We start from the raw sequence: 26,789 nt of genomic DNA on the forward strand, positions 1-26,789 counted from the left end.
ACCATTCTAATTTGATTGGATTGTCAATTGAGAACTTGTAATGAAAAAAACTAGTTCATTCAATATTACAAAATTGCCGAATTTGTTTTTTTTTTTTTTAATATTTAAGTGTTAGTGTGTGAGCTTGGTTCAAGCACCATTGATCACCACCACTAGTTGGATATTTGTGGAACCAATTCCCCTTAATTGTAATTGACGCAAAAATGGGGAAAATTTTACGGAAAAGAAGAGGAAATAAAAGAAATGAGGTGGAGATTTCCTCTTTAGGGAAAATAGGGAGAAGGGGGTTAAAAAATAAAAAAGGCCAAAGTAACTAAGTAAGGGGACAAATAAATGGAGGACCAGACTATGAGGAAGATGCCAAAAATCCCCCTTTGTAACATCTACTCTTTTGGATTCAAATTGTGCCATCCCTTTCCCATTAGAGATTATTTGGAACTCTTGGATTCCTTCTAAGGTGAGCTTTTTCACTGGGAGGGCTTGCTAGGGTAGGGTGTTAACTTTGGATCAACTCCAAAAAAGAGGTTGGATGTTAGTCAACAGGTGTGCCTTGTGTAAAGATGAGTTAGAATCCATTGATCACATCATCCTTCACTGTGATAAAGCTAGGATATTATAACAATTATTGTTTTCTATTTTCAGTATTTAGTGGGTTACCTCTACATCAATTCCAAAAACTCTCCTAAGGTAGCATGACTTTTTTGTAGGTATAAGGCACATGAAGGCTTGGAGAGCTGCTCTTTTATATATATTTTTGGACTATTTGGAGGGGAAGAAATCAAAGATGTTTTGAAAGAGAGGAAATGTCATATCAAAGATTCAAAAGTAGTTTTCTTAACAATCTATATCTGTAGGTTATATAGGTGGAGGCACTATGCTGTTGGTTGATTTTATAAATTGGTTAGGTTTTTGTTAAGGGAGGGTGATGAGGATGAATCTTCAAGATATATATCAAGAAAAGGAATTAGTATTAGTTGCAATTAAAGTTGGCTTAATATTACTTGGAATTAAATTAGGATTAGCTAGTTAAGTTATAATATAATTAGAATTTGAGTCATGATAGGTTATTAGAGTCCTAGTAGACTTTGGATGTTGTAATTAGAATTAGAATCATAATAGGTTATTAGAGTCCTAGTAGACTTTGGATTTCTTAGAGCCTATAAATAGGCTAATCAATGTAAATCAAAGGGATGAATTGATATTAATAATATTATGTTTTTTTTCATTGCAATTGTTGCAATCCTCAATGGTGAGACTCCATTGATTTTCTTCTAGGTGAGACTCCTAGAAGGCCTTAATGGGATTCTAAGTTTTCTATATTTTCTTCATTGTTTCTTTTTTTCTTTCTATTCCTTATCTTATTTTTTTTTTCTCTATCATAAACTTTATTCCTTGTTCCTCTCCTTATACCCTAAAATAAAACCCTAACCCACCTACCCTTGAGTGTAGGCAACCATCCTAGGGTTGTCCTACATCAGTTTGGTATCAAAGCGAAAATTCTTGGCATGAAGGCATATGTAATTGAGGAGTGGAGCAACATATGCAAACAAGGTTGAAGGCTACAACCTTTTTTATGCAGCTTACAACTTTTTTATGCAACCATTGGTGAACATACCAAGGCTAAATGAAGAGGAGGATTGGCGACATACTAGCATCTTCCGAACTCGTGTTGCTTGTCAAGGGAGACTATATACTTTGATTATTGATGGAGGTAGTTATTCCAATCTAGCTTGTTGAGAAGCTTAATTAAAAAACAAAAGATCATCCAAATCCCTATTAGATAGCATGGATAAATGACATCTATTTTAGTGAGTTCTTGTTGTCTAGTGACGTTTAATTTCAGTAATAATTTTGAGTTATCAACATGATGTGATGTTTTGCCGATGAAAGCTGCCCATATTATGCTTGGAAGATCATGGCTTTTTGATGAAAGGGTCCAACATGATGGATATGAGAACACTTACACACTTGTGCACAATGGGTGTAAGGAGATCCTTTGTTCAATGAAGGAAATTCCACCACATAAGCAACCAGAGGAAAAATTAGCACCCTTGAAACTAGAAGAGCCATCAAATACTCTTACTAAAAAGCAAGTCGAAGTTACGAGAAAGGAGGAAGAAATCATCAATGATGAATCTAGAAAGCAAGAGGCGATGAAACTAATCCTAGATCAACCAATAGAAGAGCTCAAAGAAGTTGTACAAGTTTCAAAAGAATCGATGTTAGACTTCCCAAGGCCAAACATTATCATGAGTGGTAGCAAACATGAAGAATATGTTGAAATTTCTTTTGAATATAGGGAATTAAAAAAAAATCTTACTCTTCTACAAGACAGTTTACAAGAAGAGTATGAGAAGCAACTTTCCACAAGCTTGTTGAAGACACAATTATTTCGGGAATTATCAACTTGTTTTACAACATCGAAATTTTTTTCGAAGTCTAGTATTTGTCTTGGATGAAATTGAACAAGTTCAAGAGATCTTGAGATCTTGTCTTAGCATGGTAAAGAGACGATGAAGAAAGAAAGGGTGGAAGGCATTGCTTAGAATTTCAATTGACTATGGAAAATCACTAAAACTCAAGGTCAAGTTTTTTTTTTTTTTTTTTAAGTTAAGGGGAATTGATGAGGATGAATCTTCAAGATATATATCAAGAAAGGGAATTAGTATTAGTTTCAATTAAAGTAGGATTAATATTACTTGGAATTAAATTAGGATTAGCTAGTTAAGTTATAGTATAATTAAAATTTGAGTCATGATAGGTTATTAGAGTCTTAGTAGACTTTGGATTTCTTAGAGAAGTCAAAGGGATGAATTGATATTAATAATATTATGTTTTTTTTTTTCATTTCAATTGTTGCAATCCTCAATTGTGAGACTCCATTGATTTTCTTCTAGGTGAGACTCCTAGAAGGCTTTAGTTAGACTCTAAGGTTTTTCATTTTTTCTTCATTATTTCTTCTTTTTTTCTATTCCTTTTTTTTTTTTTCTCTACCATAAACTTTATTCCTTGTTCCTCTCCTTGTACCCTAAAACAAAACCCTAGCCCACCTACCCTTGAGTGTAGGCAACCATTCTAGGGTTGTCCTACATCAAAGGGAGCATTTTTTTTTTTGTTTCCCCTCGTTTTTTCTTAGTCTTTTTGTGCTAATTGTGTACTTTCTGTGTACTTTTATGCGCTAGTTGCACTCTTTAATACATTCTCTTATTTATCAAAAAAGAAAAAAAAAAGTAGCAATATCTTCTCTTTTGAACAAAAATCCATGGTTTTTGCTAGCTGAGCTAGGAACATGAGAAATCATCCTTAAGAATTGTGAGAAATTAATTATTACTGATGGCAACTCATAAATATCCTTTTAGTGGTTTGATTATAAGAATTTTCAAGGGTCCCTATTAACAAACAAGTTCATGTAGGTTTTTGCACTGCTGTTAATGCTGCCTTTGAACTGCTACTTTGCTTTGCCTTACTGTTCACTGTGCAAATTGGCCTTTCTAAATATTATTCCTTCAATTCAAACTTCTGAAATTGGGGGAAAAACATTAAAATTATATTTTTTTCAGTCTTGCATATTGTCATTGCCCATAAAACATCTCCTACAATAACAAAGGCTGGTTGCTGGAATGAGCACTACAGCTTTGTTATACGGTTGTTTTTTTTTTTTTTTTTTTCTTTTTCCTTGGTTTCATTTTCAGTTATATTTATCTGTTAGGATGCATCGTAAGAATGGGCAGTTTGCATCAGTGAAAGAGAGTTTCAAAATGGCTACTGGAAACTGGGATCCAAGCTCTGGTACTCCTTGTCCAGAATATGTGTGAGTTTGGCATACTTGTACTTATTTCAGCTGATGGCAGTATATTGATACTTCTATAAAGATGATGTAGTGCTTCTTCTTGTGTTGTCATTCTTGATGCTGATGTGGCACTTGTTCCTTTGTGCTCATTTCTTTCTACACTTATTTAGTTTCCGTAGATGTCAACATTGTGGGATTAGTGAAAAGTCTACTCCAGCAATGCGCCGTGGGCCAGCTGGTCCAAGATCTCTTTGCAATGCTTGTGGGCTTATGTGGGCAAACAAGGTACATTTAAGCTATTGGTGGATTTGATTTTATGTCCCCAAAAGTTATTTGTTTATTAGAAACTTATGCATTTAGTCTATTGGGCATATATTCAGGACATCAGGGAATGAAGATAATTTCTTTTTATTGTGATCAGATTTACCAAGACTTTTTGCCCTGGGTTTTGTGTGGGTAGCATATATATATATATATACATATATAGTGGGCCAGCTTGTCCAAGATCTCTTTACAATGCTTGTGGGCTTATGTGGGCAAACAAGGTATATTTAAGCTATTGGTGGATTTGATTTTATGTCCCCAAAAGTTATTTGTTTGTTAGAAACTTAGGCATTGTTAGTCTATTGGGCAGGACATCAGGGAATGAAGATAATTTCTTTTTATAGTGATCAGATTTACCAAGGCTTTTTTCCCCTAGGTTTTGGGTGGGTATTATATATATATATATATATGAAATGAGACAGAAGCATAATGGTACAAACTGCAAACATATTCAGCTCGAGTGTTGGGGACATATGCAGCAGATCAGAAGTTGGATGCCTAGATATGGTGTTTATTAGTAGAATAAAGATTTTGCTTCTTTTTGTCTACCTGAAACCAAGAATGGCCAAACTTGTTTAGAAGTAAGTATTCGGTTGATTTCATGCCTGTGATAATGCTGTAGTTCTTGAGAATTCATGTAGGTTTTATACAGGATTTGAGAGGGAGATAATGTGCAATAGTAATGGGAAGAGCCCAATTACATCTTTTTTTCCCATATAAAACCTTAAAAGTTTCTCAGAATGCCTGTTAAAAATATACCTATCAAAAAATGTTCTGTTATCGTCATCATCAAATTGGTCTCCGTAGGTATTTGACAATTCTGTGTATTTTTATAGAAGCCATTGCTTAATGCAATGGACGTCAATACCTTCTTCAGCTATTCCATGTGAAAACATGGGCTCAAGTCTCTGTATAGCCACTTCATGGGAAAATGATGAAGATTAAAGACTGTGATACTTGTGCGTGGCTATTGAGGTGACTAATTACCCAAAAGAGCCCTCGATTCAAAAATTTTCTTCTGCATGGTATGATATTGTTTTGCTTGTTTGCAAGATTTGATGTGATTGACAATTTTTGCAAATTTTAGGCTTGGCACTCAATTCAAGTCTGTGTATAGCACTTCATGTGAAAATGATGAAGGTTAAAGACTTATACTTGTGCGTGGCTATTGATTTGACTAATTAGCCAAAAGTGCCCTCAATTTAAAATTTTTCTTCTGCATGGTATGTATCGTTTTGCTTGTTTGCAAGATTTGACGTGATCGACTATTTTTGCAAATTTTAGGCTTGGCACTAAATTGGTTTTGAGAGTAGCACAGAAAAGTTTGTTCCCTTGTTCAATGCTTACATCATGTAGCCTTCCAATTATAGAGTGTTCAATGTGAGAGAATAACTACCCTTTGCCAAATAACTACTAATAACTTTTTACACTCTCCATTAAGTTGGGGCAATATATTACTTAGACTTGGCTTAGAACACATAACAGAAAAATATTTCTCCTCAAAAGCTTTAGTAAACACGTCAGCCAATAGATCTTCAAACCTAATGTAAAGAGTAATCACTTTCTTGCTCATCATAATTTCTTTGATGAAGTGATAGTCCACTTTAATATGCTTAGTTTTTTCATGAAACACTAGGTTTTAGTAATGCGAGTAGCATTCTAATTATCACAATACATAGTAATGGATTTTTCAAGAGAAAATCCAGACTCCTATAACAGGTTTTGCATTCACATTAACTCACACACTATATGTGCCATAGCCCTACATTTTGGTTAAGCACTAGATCTAGCTACCACAGTTTGCTTTTTATCCTTCAAATACTTAGATTATCACAAACTAAGGTATAATCATTGGGAAACCCTGGATTGGTCCATTCCTAGGCCTTAGACCATTAGAGTGTATGTAAGCTTATCCTAGACCGTCTAAATCTAAGCACAATGGAAATATTGGCATTTAAAACCAACAATAATACCATAGACCTAGAGAAAAGTGTCATACTTGTGATCCAGATGTTTCTAGATTAGTTCATGTTTATTTAAAATACTTAAAAATCGTAAAAGTCTCGTAAACTCAGTCGTCTTCCACCTAACGACTCCTCTTTCAGTTTAGGCACTAAGATGGTGAAGATCTCAGGGTTGGAGGCTAGGTTTTTTTATTTATTTTTATTTTTTATTGAAGGGAGAGAGTGGCAAGATTGAACCTTAACCCCTAAGATGAGTATTTATTGGCTTTCTGTTGGGCTTAAGTGACTTTAGCCCACTATGGGCTTAGATCACTTAATCTAGCTTATAAAGGTTGTTAATTGATTAATTAACTCAATAAGGCTCCAATTAATCAATTGGTTTAGTGTACAGATATTAGTCACTTACCCTTGTGCAACATTTTCTAATTATCAAAACGCCCTTATTCACATAAGTGAACTAAAAACCCATCCAACCTTTATAAGCTGTGCCATCAAGAAATATGAGCTTGAGTGGGGACCATTGGGACCCCTAGGATAGTGCCAACTCCCCCAAAATCTAATTTTCAAGTTAACTAACATCCTGATACAGAAAGTTAACTGCATTTTAGTACTCTTATGTATATTATAACGAGACACCAAGTGCTCGGGTTTGTGACCTGCTATCTATTATATATAGTCTCCCCATGAATTGATCATTTGTAATCTAACAAGGTGAAAGCTATCATTCTTTTAAGACTACCTATACCATCCTTGAGTTATAGATTCTCCTATTATGTGAAATGACATACTTTAGCTCACTAAGAGCATGTCAAATTCTATTAAAGGAATTACTACGGGCCCACAAATTTCATGATCACATGTGCTTAGAATCACTTAAGAGGATACACTGTTTCAAAGTCCATGAAATATTATGGTGTCTCTATTGAGAATACCTATTCTACTGGCTTCCATTAATAGTGACTCAATTCATAGGGAATGTGTCTAATCACTTTAGAATCCCACCCATAGGCCAAAGTCACTGCTAACTTATGTACAAGCTTAATATTCTCTTAAGGTTGAGAGATGATACAATGTAGTAGTTTGGTGAAATCATAACTACTCGATAGCCTTATGTCATGACTCATCGTAGGTCTTGTCCAATGTGTAACCATACACACTAATGTGCTTACCATGAGAAATCTATCCCGATGGCTAAGACTAGTCATCTTTCTAATTAGGAGGTGGTATACTACAACCTTAAATGGATTGCCTAAGTCCATAAATTGGTTGTGAACAAATCATCTACTTGCAAGGAAATCATGACTTGGATCTTCTGTGCAACTTCTAATGCACTCAAATCATGTACAATGCAAGAGATGCTAGGTCAGAGAATGCTTATAGAGTATAATTCATGAAATAAGGATAGATAAAAGGGAAATTGAAATATCATTAAATTAATGATGAATTTAAATCTATTGTATCATAGCATGCTTTTAAGGGCTTTATCTTGACAATAATACCCACTAGAGGACCTCTTATTAGTTGAGGATCCTATGCAACTCGCACCCGAAAAACTCATCGTTAAGGTTGGAGCTAGACCACCTTTTGTAGAGTACTCCCATGCTTATAGTATCTTTGAGATACCTTAGGATTCTACACAATGCTTCTCGTTGAATTTGCTTGGGTGCTTCATTCTACAAATTATTGGAAAAGTAATGTTAGGTTTGGTGGTTGTCAAATAAATGAGTTTACCTAATAGAATCCGATGTCTTCTTTTATTTGAAAACCTTAGGCTATCATCTACATTAAGATTCACATTTTGCCTCATACGATTGTCAGTTCACTACTTCTAACATGCCAGTTTCATTAAACCAACCCAATACGTACTTCCTTTAGGACAAAAAAATCTCACCTTTACTCTCTATAACTTCAACGCTTAGGAAGTAACATAGTGAACCCAAGATCCCTTATATGAAAGGTTTTTTTCAAGCAATCTTTTCTTCTTCAATACTTATAGCATCACACTACCAAAAACAATAATATCATCCACATGTATAATGAGTACTATTATGCTAATTTCTCTCTTGAGAATAAATACCAAGTGGTTAGAATTACATCTACTAAAACCAAATGGTAGAAGGGTGATACTCAATTTATTAAACCGTGCTTGAGGAGATTGCTTTAATCTATAAATAGCCTTATTTAGTTTGCAAACTCTTTAACTTTTGCTGCCCCTTGAGTAACAAACCCAGGTGATTGCTTCGTATAGATTTCCTCACTAAAAGAGTTGATCAGCATAGATGAATGCATTCTTCATACCTAAATGATGTAGGCTACACCTAAATTAATAGCTAAGGAAATCAATGGAAATTAGAATACATATTGAGTCATGATGAGTGGTAGGAAAGAGTCCCAAAATAGTTCACACCACAAGTTTGAGTATGCCCCTTAGCAACTAATTGAGCTTTTAAACATTCTATAGGCCCATTGGATTGATACTTAGTAAAAACCCAGTGGCAATCTTCAACATCCTTTTCTTGAAATCAACAAGTTCCCATGTACCTTTGTTTAAGAGAGCATGCATCTCTTCTTCCATGACCACCTTCCAGGTAGTATGATTTAAAGCTTCCTAATGAGACTCAGGGATGGAAATGGAAGACAAGGTATGAGAAAAACACCAAAAAGTGGAGAGAAGTTATTTAAAGATACATAATGAGTAAGAAGATCGTTAGTACAATTGTGTTTAACATTCCTAAGTGCAATAGGTAGGTTTAACTCCTTGGGAATTGAGGGAACACAAATAGGTGGCGGTATAGGATCATCCAATTACAAGTCCAGAGGAGGTAGAGACTGAATTTAATCTTCTTCATTCTCTCTAGCCAAAATGTTTTGTTGATACACTTGTAATGGTTTGTGAATGTTAGATGGAGACGTAACAATAACAATAGGAAGAATAATAGACTTAGACTTAAATAAGTCATTTTCTAATTGGAAACCATGATCAGAAAAATAAGTTGTCTCAAAGATGTTTCATCAATACTAGTAAACTATGTTCGAGATATGGGATTAAAACATTTGTATCATTTTTGAGTTTTAAAGTATCCAAAAAAATACACATTTGATGAATTAAGGATCAAACTCGTCGTTATATGGAGAAAAATTATGAACAAAGCAAACATATCCAATAACTCTAGATGGGAGAGAAGATAGGGGATGATTGGGAAATAACACAGAATATGAAGTCTTATGATGCGATACATAGAAGTACAACCAATTTATCAAATAACATGTAGTGAGAATAGCATCTTCGAATAAGATCTTGGAACTCTCATATGAAACATAATAGAATGAGCAACATCTGATAATTGATGACATTTCCTTTTAGTAACTCCTTCCATTGGGGTTTATAAACACACGAAAATTGGTAGACAATTCCATTTTCAAATCATTATATTCAAGGGCATTATTAGATCGAAGAATAAGAATCAAAATACCAAATTGATTTTTTATTTCTTGATAAAAATTTTAAATACATGACTCACTTCAGATCTTTCTTTAACCACAAATAACCGAGTGAGTTAAAGTGGATTTAGAACTTGTAATCGAAGTTTGGATTCCTATTATTAACCTTATATGGAAAAGATAACCTATGGTGTTTGTCAAGTTAAACTCACTTGAAATACCGATCCCAAGGAATGTAACTTTGCCTAAAAGAAGCATGACCTAATCTGTAATGGTATTGGAGAGGAGCAATGGAAGAAAAGAGAGAGAGCAACAACATTTATCATTTTTCTACTATGAGACTAGAATATGGATCGTCATCAAGATAATAAAACCATCTTTCTCAAGTCCTCCACTAATCATCCTCTTTGTGTGGAGATACTAAAAAATTTTACCATTGGAAGAGGAGACAACCTGATTAGCTTATGTAGGACAACCAAACTTGCTCTAACATTTTCCAAGGTATGATTAGTCCTATCACAATGTAAGAATTGCATGTTACTTCTACCTTCACCTCTACCTTTGCCTCTCTAACCTCACCCTTGGACTCATATAGGAGGACCACCTCTACTTTGTCCTATGGATGCAAGTGCAGAAGTATCCTTAATACCATTTCCAGATGAAAAGAATTGTGTATCGATGTGTTGAAGATGAGCATAAACATTATTGAAAGATGGTAACTTCTCACTAGTAAATATACTATGTTTGACTTCAACATATTCAGAATTAAGGCAAGAAAAAAAATTAGCAACTTGGAACTCTTCCTTTTGGTTCTTTGAACCTCAATATCGACAAACAATGGACACACATTCAATTCCTTCCACATCCCTTTAAGGGATGCATAGTGCTCATTCAGAGGTTTCCCATTTTGCTTTACCTAAAAAAAATCTTTATACAATTGATAGGTCTTGAAATATCTTTTTTCCCCTAGAGAGTATAGCTATTTAACTACATCTCATATTTGCTTTATAGTGTATAGAAACATGAATTTGGCACTAACATACGGTTCCCTACTATTCCACAACCATGATATTATCACGAGGCTATCTTGTTGCTACTAATCAAAACTTTCAGATTTTTGGGGAGGAGAATCTTCTACGAGATGTTCTAGTTTTCCTTTTGCCTTGATGTACACCCTCATGGCTTTCAACTTATAGTAAATGGTTAGGTCCCTTTAGATGCACTAAAATAATCTAAATACCAACTCTATCTCTGGATGTATGATTACTACTAGATGCCATACTTTCACTTAAAATGGGGACTATTGCACTTAAAATTGAAGCAAAGGGATGTTAGGAAACCTTCAACACTAACACATTCTTGCACTAATCTTGCATCACAAACTAAACCAATCACATAGGCACTAGTGCTAGAGTTCACTATAGTAAAATCATTGTAGCACGTCATTGTAGTTTTTTTCCCCTTTTTTTAAGGGCTTAGGCTTTGGATAAAGAGAGAAAAAGAAAATAGTGTCTTATTCCTCAAGAAAAGAGTACAAAGCATATATATAGACTTTGACCCAAAAAAAATAAAAATAAAAAAAGAAACAAAAAAAAAAACACACTAGTAGACTAAACTACCCCCTTTATCAAATAATTGCTAACAACTCTTTAACATAGAGGAATATATGATTTGATTACTATAGAAATCATAGTTTTAAAAGGCTCAAGGCACACTAAGGCGCAAAGTCCTCCTGAAGCCTGAGGCGCAAGGTGCACCTAAGGCACGAGCTTTAGTGAAGTGAGGTGCGCCTTATTTTACATATAAAAATTTATATAATATAATCAAAGTTAGTAATTATTTATTTGTCCTAAGCACATATACCAAGGCCTTGGAAATTTTCCTATATTTTTCCTCCTCTTTGTCTTCTTCTCTTCTTCACAGGCACATGAGAGGCAGAGGTGGAGCTAGGGCTTTTTTTTTGGGTTTTGTCGGCTTCAAAACGATTAATCTAGGGGTTGGAAGTGAAGAATTGGTCCAAAACGATGTCGTTTTGGCCTTTTATTTTATTTTATTTAAAGAACAGACTCCAAAACGACGTTGTTTTGGTCTCCACAAAAAAAAAAAAAAAAAAGCCCTAGGTTTGGTTGTGTTCTTCTCTGCAACTCGTTGCCGTCGAAGAAGGAGAAGAAGAAGAATTAGGAAGGAGGCCCACCTATTGGGGGGTGTCACGCCTTGCCGGAGGTGAGTGCCTTGCGTGCCTAATCAGCACCTCTGTGAAGGAGTGGTGCCCATAGTCAAGCGAGCCGTCGAAGCATGGCCTTGTACCGCCTGGAGCCTAGGCACGCCTTTTACAACTATGATAGAAATTGTTGGGCATTCATAGATGAAAGCTATCCTGCCTTGCTTTTTTGAGCTTCTCAATTGTAACTTGTTTTAAAAGTCGAGAAAGCCCCTATCATTTGATGGAAATATATATTGCCCCCATTGATATATAAAATGTGAAGATGATATCCCTCCCAACCTTAGTGCTATGCGCATATTGCTTGCAAAGATTATGTCCCTTAGTGTTATTCTCTTATTGCTTACGAAGTATGGAGAAGGAGCTCGTCTTTTGTTGTTCTTTCCTCTTCAAGTTTGCCTTTTTCAGTGCTGAACATATACATTATGTGTACTTTGCTGTGCCATTTGCTTAGGCACTAGTATAAGACATACGCTTTTTGCCTATCAAAAGAGAAACTTGCTCTCTACAATTGTATTTATGAAGGGCCTATTTTATTTTGATGAATTTTAGAAATCACTTCTTGGATGTGGAAAACATTTTTGCCATATTTCTAATAATTTTGTTAGATGCATTTTATTATTGTCATTGCATGTCCACAAGAATGTTGATTGTATCTAAATTTGTGATTTTTTTGGTTTCTTTTTTATGATTGTGATGAGAGGTTGTAATAGTATTATTTTCTCATTTTGGCACCATTGACCCTTTTCTCAACCTTCCAACCTTCATTGGATTTCCAGGGCACCTTGCGTGATCTTTCAAAAGGGAGTAGGATGATTCCTTTTGGCCAAGATGAGCTGGTATGTATTTTAAGAAGCAGCTGAACTCTTTTTTTTTTTTTTAATGTAAGTGTATGCTCCTTCATTTTGGAAACAAATGTATCATAAGATTCTCTATGTAAAACATTATTCAATATGGTAATCATCAATTGGGTTTTGTTTGGTCTTCTATAAGAGTGCCCCTTGTGCCCTGCTATTTCAGTCCTTTCTGTTTAGCACTGATGAACTCTTGATGATCTTGTAATGTTCAGGAAACATCAGATGATATTAAGCCTGTAACCATGGAACAAGAAAGGGCCTATGGCAACCATGATGAGCCGGTATTGTTTTTAGATCAGTTCTTATATGAAGGAAAAAAAATTTTATATGCTGCGTTGCTGGCATATATGGTTTATGTTGGCAGTTTATTTTGTTTCCTATTTATGAATTTGGGAGAACCTCCTGAAGTTTTCTGCTGGACCTCAACACATATATGGTTTGTGTTGGCAGCTTATTTTGTTTCCTATTTATGAATTTGGGAGAACCTCCCGAAGTTTTCTGCTGGGCCTCACTGATAAGTTGAGGTTTCTTTTTGATCCCAGTATATATAGCAGTATCTTTTCCAAAGTGAATCAACATAGCTCCAACATTGGCATTTGGTGACTGTTTATTTTTAGGGACTTATCTGGGGCAATTAGCTTTGTAGAAGGGGGGTGATTATTGAAGTGGTTTGACATTAAAAAACAGAAATAGCTGTAGTTTTGTAAACAACTAGCACCTAATTGTTGTAGGACTCATGGTTTGTTGCTTTGAATTAGCAGGGAAGCTCTGAAGAGATGAAACCTGTACCATTGGAGTCAGGAAATCCTACTACTGGACAACAAAATGAACAGGTATGGCTTCTTTGGAACAGGAAGTGCATGAAACAATTCATTGATTTTGGGCGATGTGATGATCAACTTTGAATAAATGTAGATGTCTCCAAATCTTTCTGTTTGTATTCTTGGTATCTGGATGATTATTTTGCTTGACAAACTATATGAAGATGCAAAAGGAAAAATTATTAGTAGATAATGGAATAACAGATTCCTCTGTCCTGTCCCTCCAAATAAAAACAAATTAACAAATAAAAAAGAAAAAAATTATAGAAGAATGGATCATGCAGAGGTCCTTCCTAAATTTTGTGGGAATATAAGGAAATATATGAGACTTGCAGTATAATGTGGTATACTAACATACAACATATTGTTTAGTTTTGATTCACATCTAGCTTGAGTGGATTAAGGATTTGATAGAATATTTGGGTTTTAGATTCATATCTTTGATACTCTTGTTTCAGATAGAAAGCAAGGAAGAATGTTATCAGAAGAAAAAAGGGAGGAATACTAAGGAAGATGCAAGACTGTTCAAATAAGAAAAGAAACAGAACTAAAGGTCCAACAGCTACAATGCTACATTAGGGAATCCCTCTCAAGGATCAATAGGTGGAGAATCCTGACATAGGAGACAAAGGGGTCTAGCTTCTCTCTATGCCAAAGAATCCACCTCCTGGTTAACTAATAGGTTCCATGACACATCCATTAGACTGGACATGTGGAAAAACTCTCTTTGACATTCAATGGATGACTTTCAAGCACCTATAGTCATAGAAACCAGTGAATAATTATACTGATTGCAGCCATATCTCCTTTTAGTATCAGGTGTTAAAGTGTTAAGAATGGCTAGGATTTCACCAGGTTTGGAGAAGTCTTGAATTGTCATACCCCAAAGTCTCAAGCCATGGCTCCACTCAAATTCAAAGAACAATCCATGATTCCAGACTTTGAAGTGTGAATAAGATAATTAATACTGTTGATGACAATTAATGCTGAATTATGTCTCATTTCACATTAACAACCTACCACCTAAGTGGCCATGCACATACCATCAGGTACCATCATAAAAACTGAAGTCACAAGGCTTTTAAAAGCCAATAGCAAATCCAAATAAATTGTGAACAGGAGGAGTACTGTCCCCCAATTGGGCGCCCAAATCTATAAGATAAAGGTTTCATCCAAAACTTTTAATCCAATGAAAATAGGAAACTTACTTGAAAGCACTGGTGAGCAAGGAGGAAAATGTCGGGATATATCGGCGATATATCGCCGATATCATGTATTGGGAGACGTCGACACGATATTTAGAGGAGAAAAATCGTTGAAAATCAGCAAAAAATCGCTGATATATCAGCATCAGGCGATAAATCGCCGATTTAATGGAAAAAAAGGGTTTAAAAGATTTTTCAGCCGGTCAATGCAGGTCAAAGCACTACAGTGCTCCCGCTACAGTAAGCTACAGTGCACCCGCTACAACAGTGCACTCTCAAAAATGCCTTTTTTTTGTGCCACTGAGGGGATTCGAACCCCAAACAAAAGGTTTGGGGTTCAGCTCATCAGACCACCAGGGCAAGTTTGCCCTTTGTTAAATGTATTGCACTAAAAATATATATTCAAAGTCATCATGTAAAGAAAATTTTAAAAGAAAATTTTAGAGAGCAAATTAATTATAATTATTTTATAATTAAAAATAGAAATTTCTTTTAATTGATTACCAAAAATATAAAAATTATCACAATAATTTTCTTTATAGTGTTTTTAATATCATTAATAAATTAATTAAATATTAAAAAATTGTACATATATCATAATTTATTTTATATCATTTAATACAATTGAATTAAATGGATCATAATTTTAATATTAATATATATTTTTAAGTTAGACATATTATAATCAAATATCATAATATTATTATGAAATAATATTTGATGTAATTTAATAATAAATGTACACTTATAGGTTTCTTGGAGTGGTTAGCCTCCAATTAGGGGTTGGGTTGTTTTGTTTTTTGTTTGAGGGGTTTATAGCCTCGTATACTTCCTGTATGCTTTGCGGCTTCTAAGCCTTCTTTAATATATTCGCTTGCTTATAAAAAAAATAATAATAATAAATGTACACTTATAAAATTCATATTTTTATCGATGCATACGATATTATTATCAAATATGATAAATCATATTATACATATATCAAATTCTTTAATAAAACAACTTTAAAATATCTATTATACTTCTTGTTGAATATAATGTATTTATAGTGTATAACCTTTCCTTGTTAATATAGGACACATATATGGTAGGACACATGTATGGTAGTTAGGACTCTTAGCCTTGTATACATATATATTACTCAATTGTAAGTAGATCATTACATTAATGAGAATTAAGGTCTTTCTTCTTTCTTTCTCTCTCAACATGGTATCAGAGCCAAGGAAGAAATCCTAATTCTTTCCTGTTTCCCGTGTCATCAACTCCGGGAAACCTTCCGGTGACCGTGTTTCATTCCGGTCACCTTCCCCATCTCCCAATACTTTCCGGTCAGTCGGATCGTCGACAGAAACCACTCACCGCCGGCGAACTTTTCCGGCGAACTTTTTCGGCGACATATTTTTCCGACACCGACCATACCAGAAGGAGCGCCTGGAGGAGATCTACAACTTTTGTGAAGGCACCGGCACCAAATTCTCATCCACGCACCGTCCACGCGCAAATGTCCGGCCGGCAGCTGCATCTCATGCGCCGGCGCGTGAGGGCGCGTGAGGCCTTTTCCGGCGACGCGCCTCCTCCTCCAGCTTCGCCTGACGCCGACCAGCCTCCCTACCTCCCTGGTTCTCCCATCCGAGCCCTGCACGTACCTCTTTTGGGGATTTTGTCTCCGTCGGCCCTCCAAACAGTCTTTCCGGCGAAGCTCCGACTACTTTTTCTCCACTCCAATCCCTGCACGTGCCTTGGGAAGTGTTCTTCTACCTTTCTGGTGACCACGCCGCGATCTGAGGCCGTCTCCCTTTTTCGGTGGTGCCACGCCGCAATCTGAAGCCGTATTAGGGCTCTCTTCGATCCAAACATACTTCATTCTCCAGATAAGTAGATATGACTACTAAAAATTCCATTTTTTCCGCTGTTATATCTGGATCTCCTATGATTACTTCGGAAAAATTGGTTGGCAGTGACAATTATCTTTCCTAGTCTGCCTCTGTTAAACTTTGGTTTATGGGTCAAGGATATGAGGATCACTTGATTACACAGGAGGCAGATATCCCCGAGGTTGACCGCGTACAGTGGAGGAAGATAGATGCACAGTTATGTAGTGTATTATGGCAATCGGTTGATCCCAAGATTCTTCTTTATCTTCGGGCCTACAAAACTTGTTTTAAATTTTGGACTCAGGCCAAAGGATTATATACGAATGATATCCAGCGTCTTTATAAGGTGGCTTCTGCTATTGTCCATCTCAGCTAACAAGACTTGGATCTATCTACTTATATTGGCCAGATTGCCTCTCTTAAGGAGGAGTTCTTGACTGTGATGCCTCTTACTCCTGATGTTGGGGCTCAACAAACACAGCTTGACAAGTTCTTCATGGTTCTTACTCTTATTGGCCTCCGTCCGGATCTTGAGCCTGTCCGCGATCAGATTCTTGGTAGTTCATCAGTTCCGTTCTTGGATGATGTGTTTGCTCGCCTCCTCCGTATCTCCTCCACTCAGACTTTGCCATTTGATAGCTCTTCAAATTCTTCTGTGTTAGTTTCTCAAACTAACTCTCGAGGAGGCCGCAGTGGTACCCGAGGTAGAGGTTAACGTCCTCATTGCACCTATTGCAATAAACTTGGCCACACTCGTGATCGTTGCTATCAGTTACATGGACGACCTCCTCGCACTGCCCATGTGGCCCAGTCCTTTGATTCTCCGCTGCCTCAGCCTCCGAGCTCTTCCGCATCTCAGGCTTCGGTTGCCTCTGTTGCCCAGCCTGGTAATGCCTCTGCCTGCCTTACCCACACATCTTCTCTTGGACCCTGGATTCTAGATTCTGGAGCTTCTGATCACTTATCTGGTAATAAGGATCTTTTTTCCTCTATTACTACTACCTCTGCTTTACCTACTGTTACCTTAGCTAATGGTTCTCAAACTGTGGCTAAAGGTATTGGTTTGGCCCTTCCTCTGCCTTCTCTACCTCTCACTTCTGTCCTTTATACTCCTGAATGTCCTTTTAATCTTATTTCCATCAGCAAAATCACTCGTACTCTTAATTGCTCTATTACCTTTTCTGATAAATTTGTGACCTTGCAGGACCGGAGTACGTGGAAGACGATTGGCATAGGATGTGAGTCTCAAGGCCTCTATCACCTCACCTCGGATTCATCTCCTGCAGTTTGCATTTCCACTGATGCTCCTCTCCTCATTCACAATCGTCTGGGCCACCCTAGTCTCTCCAAGTTCCAGAAGATGGTCTCTCGTTTTTCCACTTTATCGTCGCTTCCGTGTGAGTCATGTCAGCTTGGGAAACATACTCGTGTCTCGTTCCCAAAGCGTTTGAATAATCGGGCAAAGTCTCCTTTTGAGCTTGTCCACACTGATGTTTGGGGTCCTTGTCGGACTGCGTCTACTTTAGAATTTCAGTATTTTGTCTCTTTCAATGATGACTATTCTCGATGTACTTGGTTATTTTTAATGAAAAATCGAGCTGAGTTATTCTCTATTTTCCAGAAATTTTATGCTGAAATCCAAACCCAGTTCAATATTTCTATTCGTGTGTTACGCAGTGACAATGCCAGGGAATATTTTTCAGCCCCATTTACTTCGTTTATGTCTCATCATGGGATTCTTCATCAGTCTTCTTGTGCTCATACTCCTCAACAAAATGGGGTGGCTGAACGCAAGAATCGACATCTTGTTGAGACAGCTCGTACTCTCCTCCTCCATAGTAATGTTCCTTTTCGTTTTTGGGGGGACGCTGTTCTTACCGCTTGTTATTTGATTAATCGTATGCCCTCCTCTGTCTTACATGATCAGATTCCTCACTCCCTTTTCTTCCCTGACCAACCACTTTATTTCCTTCCTCCTCGTGTCTTTGGTTGTACTTGCTTTGTTCATATTCTCACTCCTGGACAGGACAAGCTTTCCGCCAAAGCCATGAAGTGTCTCTTCTTGGGATACTCCAGACTTCAGAAGGGTTATCGTTGTTATTCCCTTGAGACTCATCGATACTTTATCTCCACTGATGTCACCTTCTTTGAGGACTCACCATTCTTTTCCACCACTTCTGAGTCTCTTCCTGTTTCTGAAGTCTTGCCTATTCCCATTGTCTCCCCACCTGATGCTATGCCTCCTCGACCACTTCAGGTTTATCATCGTTGCCCTCGTGTCGTTGCTCCTCTCCCTTTTGCTGAGGCACCTGCTGACTCACTTCCTATCCCTTCGGCTTCACCTACCTCGGCTCTGCCTTCTCCTAATGACTTACCCATTGCTGTTCGGAAAGGTACTCGCTCTACTCGTAATCCTCATCCCATTTACAATTTTTTGAGTTATCATCGATTATCTTCACCCTATTCTGCTTTTGTTTCTGCTATATCCTCTGTTTCTCTTCCAAAGAGCACCCATGAAGCTCTTTCCCATCTAGGCTGGCGACAGGCAATGGTGGATGAAATGGCTGCTCTGCACTCTAATGGCACTTGGGATCTTGTTGTTTTACCCTCGGGTAAATCTACCGTTGGCTGTTGTTGGGTCTACGCAGTTAAGGTTGGTCCTGATGGTCAGGTTGATCGCCTTAAGGCCCGCTTAGTTGCTAAAGGCTATACTCAGGTTTATGGTTCTGATTATGGTGACACATTCTCTCCGGTTGCCAAGATTGCTTCTGTCCGTCTGCTTCTCTCCATGGCTGCCATGTGTTCTTGGCCTCTTTATCAATTGGATATTAAAAATGCCTTCCTTCATGGTGATCTTGCCGAGGAAGTTTATATGGAGCAACCTCCTGGTTTTGTTGCTCAGGGGGAGTCTGGTTTAGTATGCAGGTTACGCCGTTCTCTATATGGCTTGAAACAATCTCCTCGAGCATGGTTTGGCCGTTTTAGTTCTGTTGTTCAAGAGTTTGGCATGCTTCGCAGTACAACAGACCATTCAGTTTTCTATCATCATAACTCTTTGGGCAGTGTATTTATCTGGTTGTTTATGTGGACGACATCGTCATTACAGGCAGTGATCAGGATGGTATTCAGAAACTAAAGCAACACCTTTTTACCCACTTTCAGACCAAAGACTTGGGGAAACTCAAGTATTTCTTGGGAATTGAGATAGCTCAATCCAGTTCTGCTGTGGTCCTTTCCCAAAGGAAGTATGCTTTAGACATCCTGGAAGAAACCGGTATGTTAGACTGTAAACCGGTAGACACACCTATGGATCCGAATGTCAAACTTGTACCAGGACAAGGGGAGCCTTTAGGAGACCCCGGGAGATATCGACGGCTCGTAGGTAAATTGAACTATCTCACCATTACTCGTCCAGACATTTCTTTTCCTATGAGTGTTGTTAGTCAATTCCTACAGTCACCATGTGATAGCCATTGGGATGCTGTAATCCACATTCTTCGATATATCAAAAGTACACCAGGCCAAGGTGTGTTGTACGAGAACAGATGTCATACTCAGGTTGTTGGTTACACAGATGCAGATTGGGCTGGCTCACCCACAGATAGACGTTCCACTTCAGGGTACTGTGTTTTTATTGGAGGTAATCTAATATCTTGGAAGAGTAAGAAACAAGATGTAGTGGCCAAATCTAGCGCTAAAGCCGAGTATCGAGCTATGGCTTTGGCAACATGTGAACTCATATGGTTGAGACATCTTCTTCGAGAGTTGAGATTTGGAAAGGATGAACAGATGAAACTCATATGTGATAACCAGACCGCATTACATATTGCATCCAATCCAGTCTTTCATGAAAGGACCAAACATATTGAAGTTGACTGTCATTTCATTAGAGAGAAGATTGCATCAGGATGTGTTGCTACAAGTTTTGTTAATTCAAATGATCAACTAGCTGACATCTTCACTAAATCTCTCAGAGGTCCTAGGATTAAATATATTTGTAACAAGCTTGGTGCATATGACGTATATGCTCCAGCTTGAGGGGGAGTGTTGAATATAATGTATTTATAGTGTATAACCTTTCCTTGTTAATATAGGACACATATATGGTAGGACACATGTATGGTAGTTAGGACTCTTAGCCTTGTATATATATATATTACTCAATTGTAAGTAGATCATTACATTAATGAGAATTAAGGTCTTTCTTCTTTCTCTCTCTCTCAACACTTCTAATTACATTTTTATGAAGTTTTTATTGTATTTTTATAAATTTTGATCAATTTTAGGCTTATCGATATTTTTTTCCAAAATATTCGCCAATATATCTCCGATATATCCGTAAAATCGAAGTACCAATATATATGTGATTATAGATATTTTCATCCTTGTCGGTGAGTAGGTACTTAAAGGTTCCCAACAAAGCTCTTATTTTTTGGAATTCCTCCTAATTGAATCCACCCTGTTCCAAGGATTTTTTTTTATTTGGCTAAGCAAAGGACAAGTTTGCTTGCCCATTACTCCTCTGTTATCCTCCCTTGTAATCCCACTCTTTGCTAGATGTAGTTGGCTTACCATGAAGTTTCCAACATTTTTCTCGTGTATGTCTAGGTTTCTGACAATGAGTGCACCATAAGTTATCAGTATTATCACGGTTTGAAGCCTTTGATCAATCAATCCTTTTGTTATCAGCAGTGCTAGCCTTCTGATCATTACCTTTGTTAGCGACCATAGTTGAGTGCCTTCCATATTCTGAGGTTCAAGCATGACACTTCTCCTACTTTCTTCTGTTCAAATAATGGAGATAGTCTCATTCAAAGTTGGAAGCTCTTTGCTAAGAATTTGAACTCGAACTTGGTCAAACTCAATATTGAGACCAACCAAGAAATCATAGACTCGATCATTTTCAATGTAGTTCTTTAGGACTGCTACATCCTTAGGGCATTTTGTCTCAATACAACGATTGTGGTCAAGTTTTTGCCATAGGTTTTTCAACATATTGGCATACTCCATGACTGTCTTGTTTCCCTGTTTAGCTGCTTCGGTCTTAACTTTTATTTTGTACACTTGGGCTGCATCTAGTGCCTTTGAGTATGTTTGATGAACTGCATCACAAATGTCTTTAGTAGTTGTCAAAAACATACAAGTGTCACTAATTTCAAGTGCCATAGAGTTCCACATCCATGCCATAATCATTGAGTCTTGTTCATCCCAGGCATCAAACTGAGGGTCTCCTCTACTTGGTCCAGTTCCCAAGAGGTGACTTAACTTTCCTTTTACCTTTAGAAAGGTACGAACAAGTTGTGATCATTTTAGATAATTCTTACTATTAAGTCTATATGTCGCTTTAATATTTTGGAATTCTCGTGTTATGAGTGGTAATCACTCATTCAGAAGGATTGGTGAAGACAATAGTTTGTGATACCTTAGAAAATTTTCCTTTTTTATTTATTTATTATTTTTTTAAAACAAAAAAAGACATTTTTTTACTATTTTACCTTTTGAGGCTTTAAATAGCCTAACCTAAAACAACAACTCGTTGAAGCTATTGCTAGTGTTGTCACAAGGTTGTTGGCAACAATGAGATGCTAGGGTGACAATGACGATGACGACGTGGTGCAAGGATGCAACGATGACTCTAATGATGGTGGAATTTCATCGGTTGTGTCGGAAGATCTTCGGTTGCAACTATGGTGATGGCGCAATTCCTCTCGTGCGATGAGATCTCAATGACGTGAGGGTGGGATTCTAAGGGAAAGTGGAAGCCGATGACGAGGAAGTGACAATGGTGACAACGCAGCGTGAGGATGACGACGAGGAGAAAAAGACAACTTTGGCATGAGGAGAAGATGATGGCAATGATGCAAACTTATAGCAACAGTGAGATCTTATAATAATGGTTACGATGAGGAAAGTGGATGGCAGTGTGAGGCGATGCGACCTTAGTGGAGCGACGACTGGAAGTTCCCTTGTTCAACAACACAACAGGAACAAGGGTCGTCTATTGCTCTTTCACGATCTGGGTTTGCTACATCAATGCGAAGTTGAGATTGCAGCACAAAGAGGGACATCTTAGGGTCGACAATGGAGGTTGACTATGATCTTCTACTTGGCAATGAAGGCTAAAAACTTCTCTTCCTAGATTTATAAGCCTAAAGCTATGATACCACGTAGAAGAGAGATTGAAGAATAAAAGGTTGAAAATTCTTCTTTTTAATTCTTTTATACAGAGATACATACACATGATTATACAAAAAATCCTAGAACCCAAATTAGGGACTTGCCTAACTCAATTACAGCAAAATCCTTTTGATCATTGGATTACCTAATTTTCTATTCAGAATCACATCTTTTCTAATTTCAATCTTCCACATATTATTGTAACATTAGATTTTTTCATATAATGAGGAAAGTTATTAGAAGTATCTTTATAAATATTATTGATCATGAGGGGAAAAGGCTATGAGATGAAGATGGGCTTGTAGAGACTATACAAGGTAGATAGAGATGTGAGGAAGAATGGGAGATACGCGATGGAACGAGAGAACTCTTGGTTTGGGGAGTGGATACAAGGACTGGGGAAGCATGGGATGTTTCAAGAACCCAACAATTGTATCTAATTTCGTCCTATGTGATATTCTCTATAGTATAGTGGAATGATTCTCTCTCATTCGTGGATGTAGGCATGGTTGGCAGAACTGCATTAAAACCTTGTATACCATGTGTGATTGTTTTATCTTTGTGTTTTTTAACTAACCTTATTTGCATTAAAGCTTCCATTGGCACAACAAACTGGTATCAAAGCCTGAGCTGAAGATTTTTGGAAGAGCAAAAGATTACAAATCATGCAAGATGAAGAGAAAAAGAATTTTAGTTGAAGGTGGAGTTGATTACTCTCGTCGGGATGTGATACAAAAAAAGCGTGTATCATGGAGAGATGGAAAATTGACTTAATGGAATTTGCTCCAAAGTGGAGATTGTTGGAAAGTGTCTTAAATTCCTAATTAGTAAAGATTCATTTTTGTAAAGAATATTGTTTAAAATATTGCTTAAGTTGATTTGTTATTATAATATTGGATTTCTTTATTGAATAAGGTAAGTTATTGTGACTATCTCTATAAATATTCTAAATTATAAGGTAAAAAAGTTATAAGATGAAGATGGGTTTGTAAAGATTATACAAGGTGGGTAGAGATGTGAGGAAGAATGGAAGATACCCAGTGGAGCAAGGGGGCTTATGGTTCAAGGTGTGGATACAAGGAGTGTGGAAACATGGGATGTTTTGGGAACCTAATAATTGTATTTGATTCTGTCATCCATAATATTTTCTATAGCATAGTGGAAAGATTATCTCTCATTTGTGGATGTAGGCGTAGTTAGCCAAACCACGTTAAAACCTCATGTACCTTTGTGTAGATCATTTTATCTTTATGTTCTTAAACTAATTTTGTTTGCATTAAAGCTTCCGCTAGCACAACAAACTGGTATTAGAGCCTAGATTGAAGATTTCTGCAATAGCAAAAGAGTATAAAGCATGCAAGATAAAGTGAATTTTAGTTAAAGGTGGAGTCGATTGTTCTCTCATTGGAATGTGATATAAAAAGAGTGTATTGTGGAGAGATGAAAGATTGACTTAATGAAATTTGCTCCAAGGTGGAGATTGTTAAAAGTATCCCAAATTCTTAATTAGTAAAGATTCCTTTGTGTAATAAATATTGTATAAAATATTTCCTAAGATATGTATTATTGTAATATTAGATTTTTTTATAGAACAAGGAAAGTTATTCGGAATATCTATATAAATATTCTATGTCATGAGGGGAAATGGTTATGAGATAGCTTGTAGGGGCTATACAAGGTGGATAGAGATGTGAGGAGAAACTGGAGATACCCGGTAGAGTGAGGGAGCTCATGATTTGGGTTGTGAATACAAGAAGTGGGGAAAAATGGGATGTTTCGAGAACCTAATAATTGTATTTGATTATGTTTTCTATGATATTCTCAATGGTATAGGGGAATGAGTCTTTTTCATCTATGTAGGTATGGTTAGCGGAACCACTTTAAAACTTCATGTACCATGCGTGTGATTGTTTTATCTTTGTGTTCTTGAACTAACCTTGTATGCATCTAAAACAATTTTTAATAATGTCAGAACTCTTTATGAGCCCAAGTTGGAAAAATGGAGTAGAAAAGAAACTCAGAAAAAATCAAGTAGAAGAGACTAGGTTAAAACAATCATGCAAGACAAGCACAATTGATCATTCTGTGAGTGTGAACAAGTGATTGTTCTAGGTTGGTGCATGTGATTGTCCCTCTTTAATTTGTGAAATGATTAATGGAGAGACTTTCATTAATGGTATGAGGTAAGGACAATCATGAAGGAAAAGTGTGATCATCCTGTCTCCAGGAATGAACGATTAGTCCTTTTAAGGTGAAGTATTAGATGTGCTTGGGGAATGTGTGATTGTCCTAGCCTAGAGGATGAATGATCAATGCCCAACACTAGGGTTCTTAATCTTTTTAATACCATAAGAACCACAATCAACCACAACTATATGTTTAATAATAACAAAAGATTATATTTCTAAGTTGCATTGTCAAAGGTCATGGATACATATGGATGTTCTCTTACAACAAACTAGAAACCTGCCTGTTAGGGTGTCTTCATTTTCTTAAAGTTATGTACATTCTTATGTTCAATTTCTCACACCAAACATACATCAAAATGACACCTCAACTCTTACCATACACATGATCAAAATAAGGTCTTCATCACTTCAATTCAAGCATCATGTCTTTTAGCACAAGGAAGCTCTTGAATTGAATCTGAAAAAAAATAAAAATTAAAAGGGTGAGCTAACAAAGCTCAGTAGAGAATAATTGTATTTTAAAAATGAAGCCGCAAAGTATCAGATAATTTAAATTCTGTACATTAACACACAGTGGTGTAATATATTATTGCCTCATGATATCAAATAAAACCATAAACGTCATAACTTGAGATACTCTAGCTTTACGAGTCTTACCATATGTTGTAATTTAATCCATTGCCAATCATGAGCTAATGTCAGGTATATTTAGGAACTCTCACCCAAGGACATGCGTCTATTGACTCTATTACTTCCCAATGGGATTTCTCAAGGTAACTTTAGGTCTTTCACCCTAGGCATGCTGCCCTTCTTTCTTTCGAGGCTCTTACTCAGGGACCATTTCCGCCGTTATTTAACAAGGCCACCCTTTCCATGGTGTCAATTTCCAATTTTCCAACTTCACCATGTTTTGTCTTCACCTAACAATGTTAGTTTTTCATTACCAAGACAGGGTTCACCATTAGTGCCTCAAAGCACCATCCACATTGCGATTTATGCTGAAATCAAAGCTTAGCAACAAGGATAATATCTCATGCTTTCAACAATTGGAATGACACAAATTTCAGGCTATACGATCGCACTTTAATGTTGCATATGAGCAACAAAGTCCAACATAGTACTATAGCCCATTATGCAGGTAGCCCATATATTTAGAAATTTCAGCAAACAGTCACCCAAAACTCAATTTTAACACATCAACATCAACTAGCATAGATCTCCCTCAAGACATAAGTAATAAATATAAAAATTAATAAAAGAAATATCTTTTCTTTCACAAACAGATAAAGATACAAATAAAACTCAACAAAAGTTATCAGAAAATTTTAAGATTGTAAATCTCAAAATAGAACCTCCCCTACCTATGGTAAAGATCACCAAATTCAGCAATCCATACTTTCCACTTTGCTGGTTTTGTGTTGCAATTTAATGTAGGAGAATAAAACAGAGGAGGAAATGAAAAGAGTTGAGAGTTGTTTTAGCCTTTTTAAGTTGGTTAAAGGCTAATAGGTGAAGCATACAGATGAACCATGAACTTATTTGATTTAAACAGGTGCTATGTGTCCTATGGTGTGGCTTATAAGTGTTCCAGTATTAGCATCAACAAGCTGCCTGTTTAAGAACTTGTGTGGCTGACTTAAGATAAAGACAAGTGGCTTTTTCCTATAATGTGTGATTAGTAGTTGCTGACTTTTTGCTATTGATTGGGTACCACCATGTTCAATGGTGGAGAGGATTACTATCTCCTTCAAAGGCTTTGGAAATCATGCAAAAGGAAAAGTTCTTTGGGGTATTGCAAGCCTTAGTATGATTTGGTCAATATAAGGCACCCTCCTTGAGCCCTATATTGTTAATTGACGGCTTGTTTGCAAGTCAATGAGGTTGGTTAGAAAGACTTCAAAAGTATGACCAGTGTCAATTGAAGGA

General features: G+C 36.7%; 1 protein-coding gene across 8 annotated transcripts in view; it reads left to right on the forward strand.

Annotated features, from left to right (window-relative positions):
- The window catches only part of LOC117911207 (GATA transcription factor 19-like), a 51,396-nt gene that overhangs the window by 11,755 nt on the left and 12,852 nt on the right, over window positions 1–26,789 (forward strand). For 6 of the 8 annotated variants that reach the window (XM_034825465.1, XM_034825464.1, XM_034825459.1 and 3 more), the window contains exons 5-9: window positions 3,710–3,811; window positions 3,961–4,075; window positions 12,520–12,579; window positions 12,810–12,878; window positions 13,356–13,430. In XM_034825465.1, the coding sequence (XP_034681356.1) occupies window positions 3,710–3,811; window positions 3,961–4,075; window positions 12,520–12,579; window positions 12,810–12,878; window positions 13,356–13,430 (421 nt within the window). The remainder of the gene's footprint in view (window positions 1–3,709; window positions 3,812–3,960; window positions 4,076–12,519; window positions 12,580–12,809; window positions 12,879–13,355; window positions 13,431–26,789) is intronic. The other 2 variants (XM_034825463.1, XM_034825467.1) reach the window with 2 other exon arrangements.

Source organism: Vitis riparia, chromosome 3, assembly GCF_004353265.1.
Source record: "Vitis riparia cultivar Riparia Gloire de Montpellier isolate 1030 chromosome 3, EGFV_Vit.rip_1.0, whole genome shotgun sequence".
In the NCBI taxonomy this organism is placed as follows: Eukaryota; Viridiplantae; Streptophyta; class Magnoliopsida; order Vitales; family Vitaceae; genus Vitis; species Vitis riparia.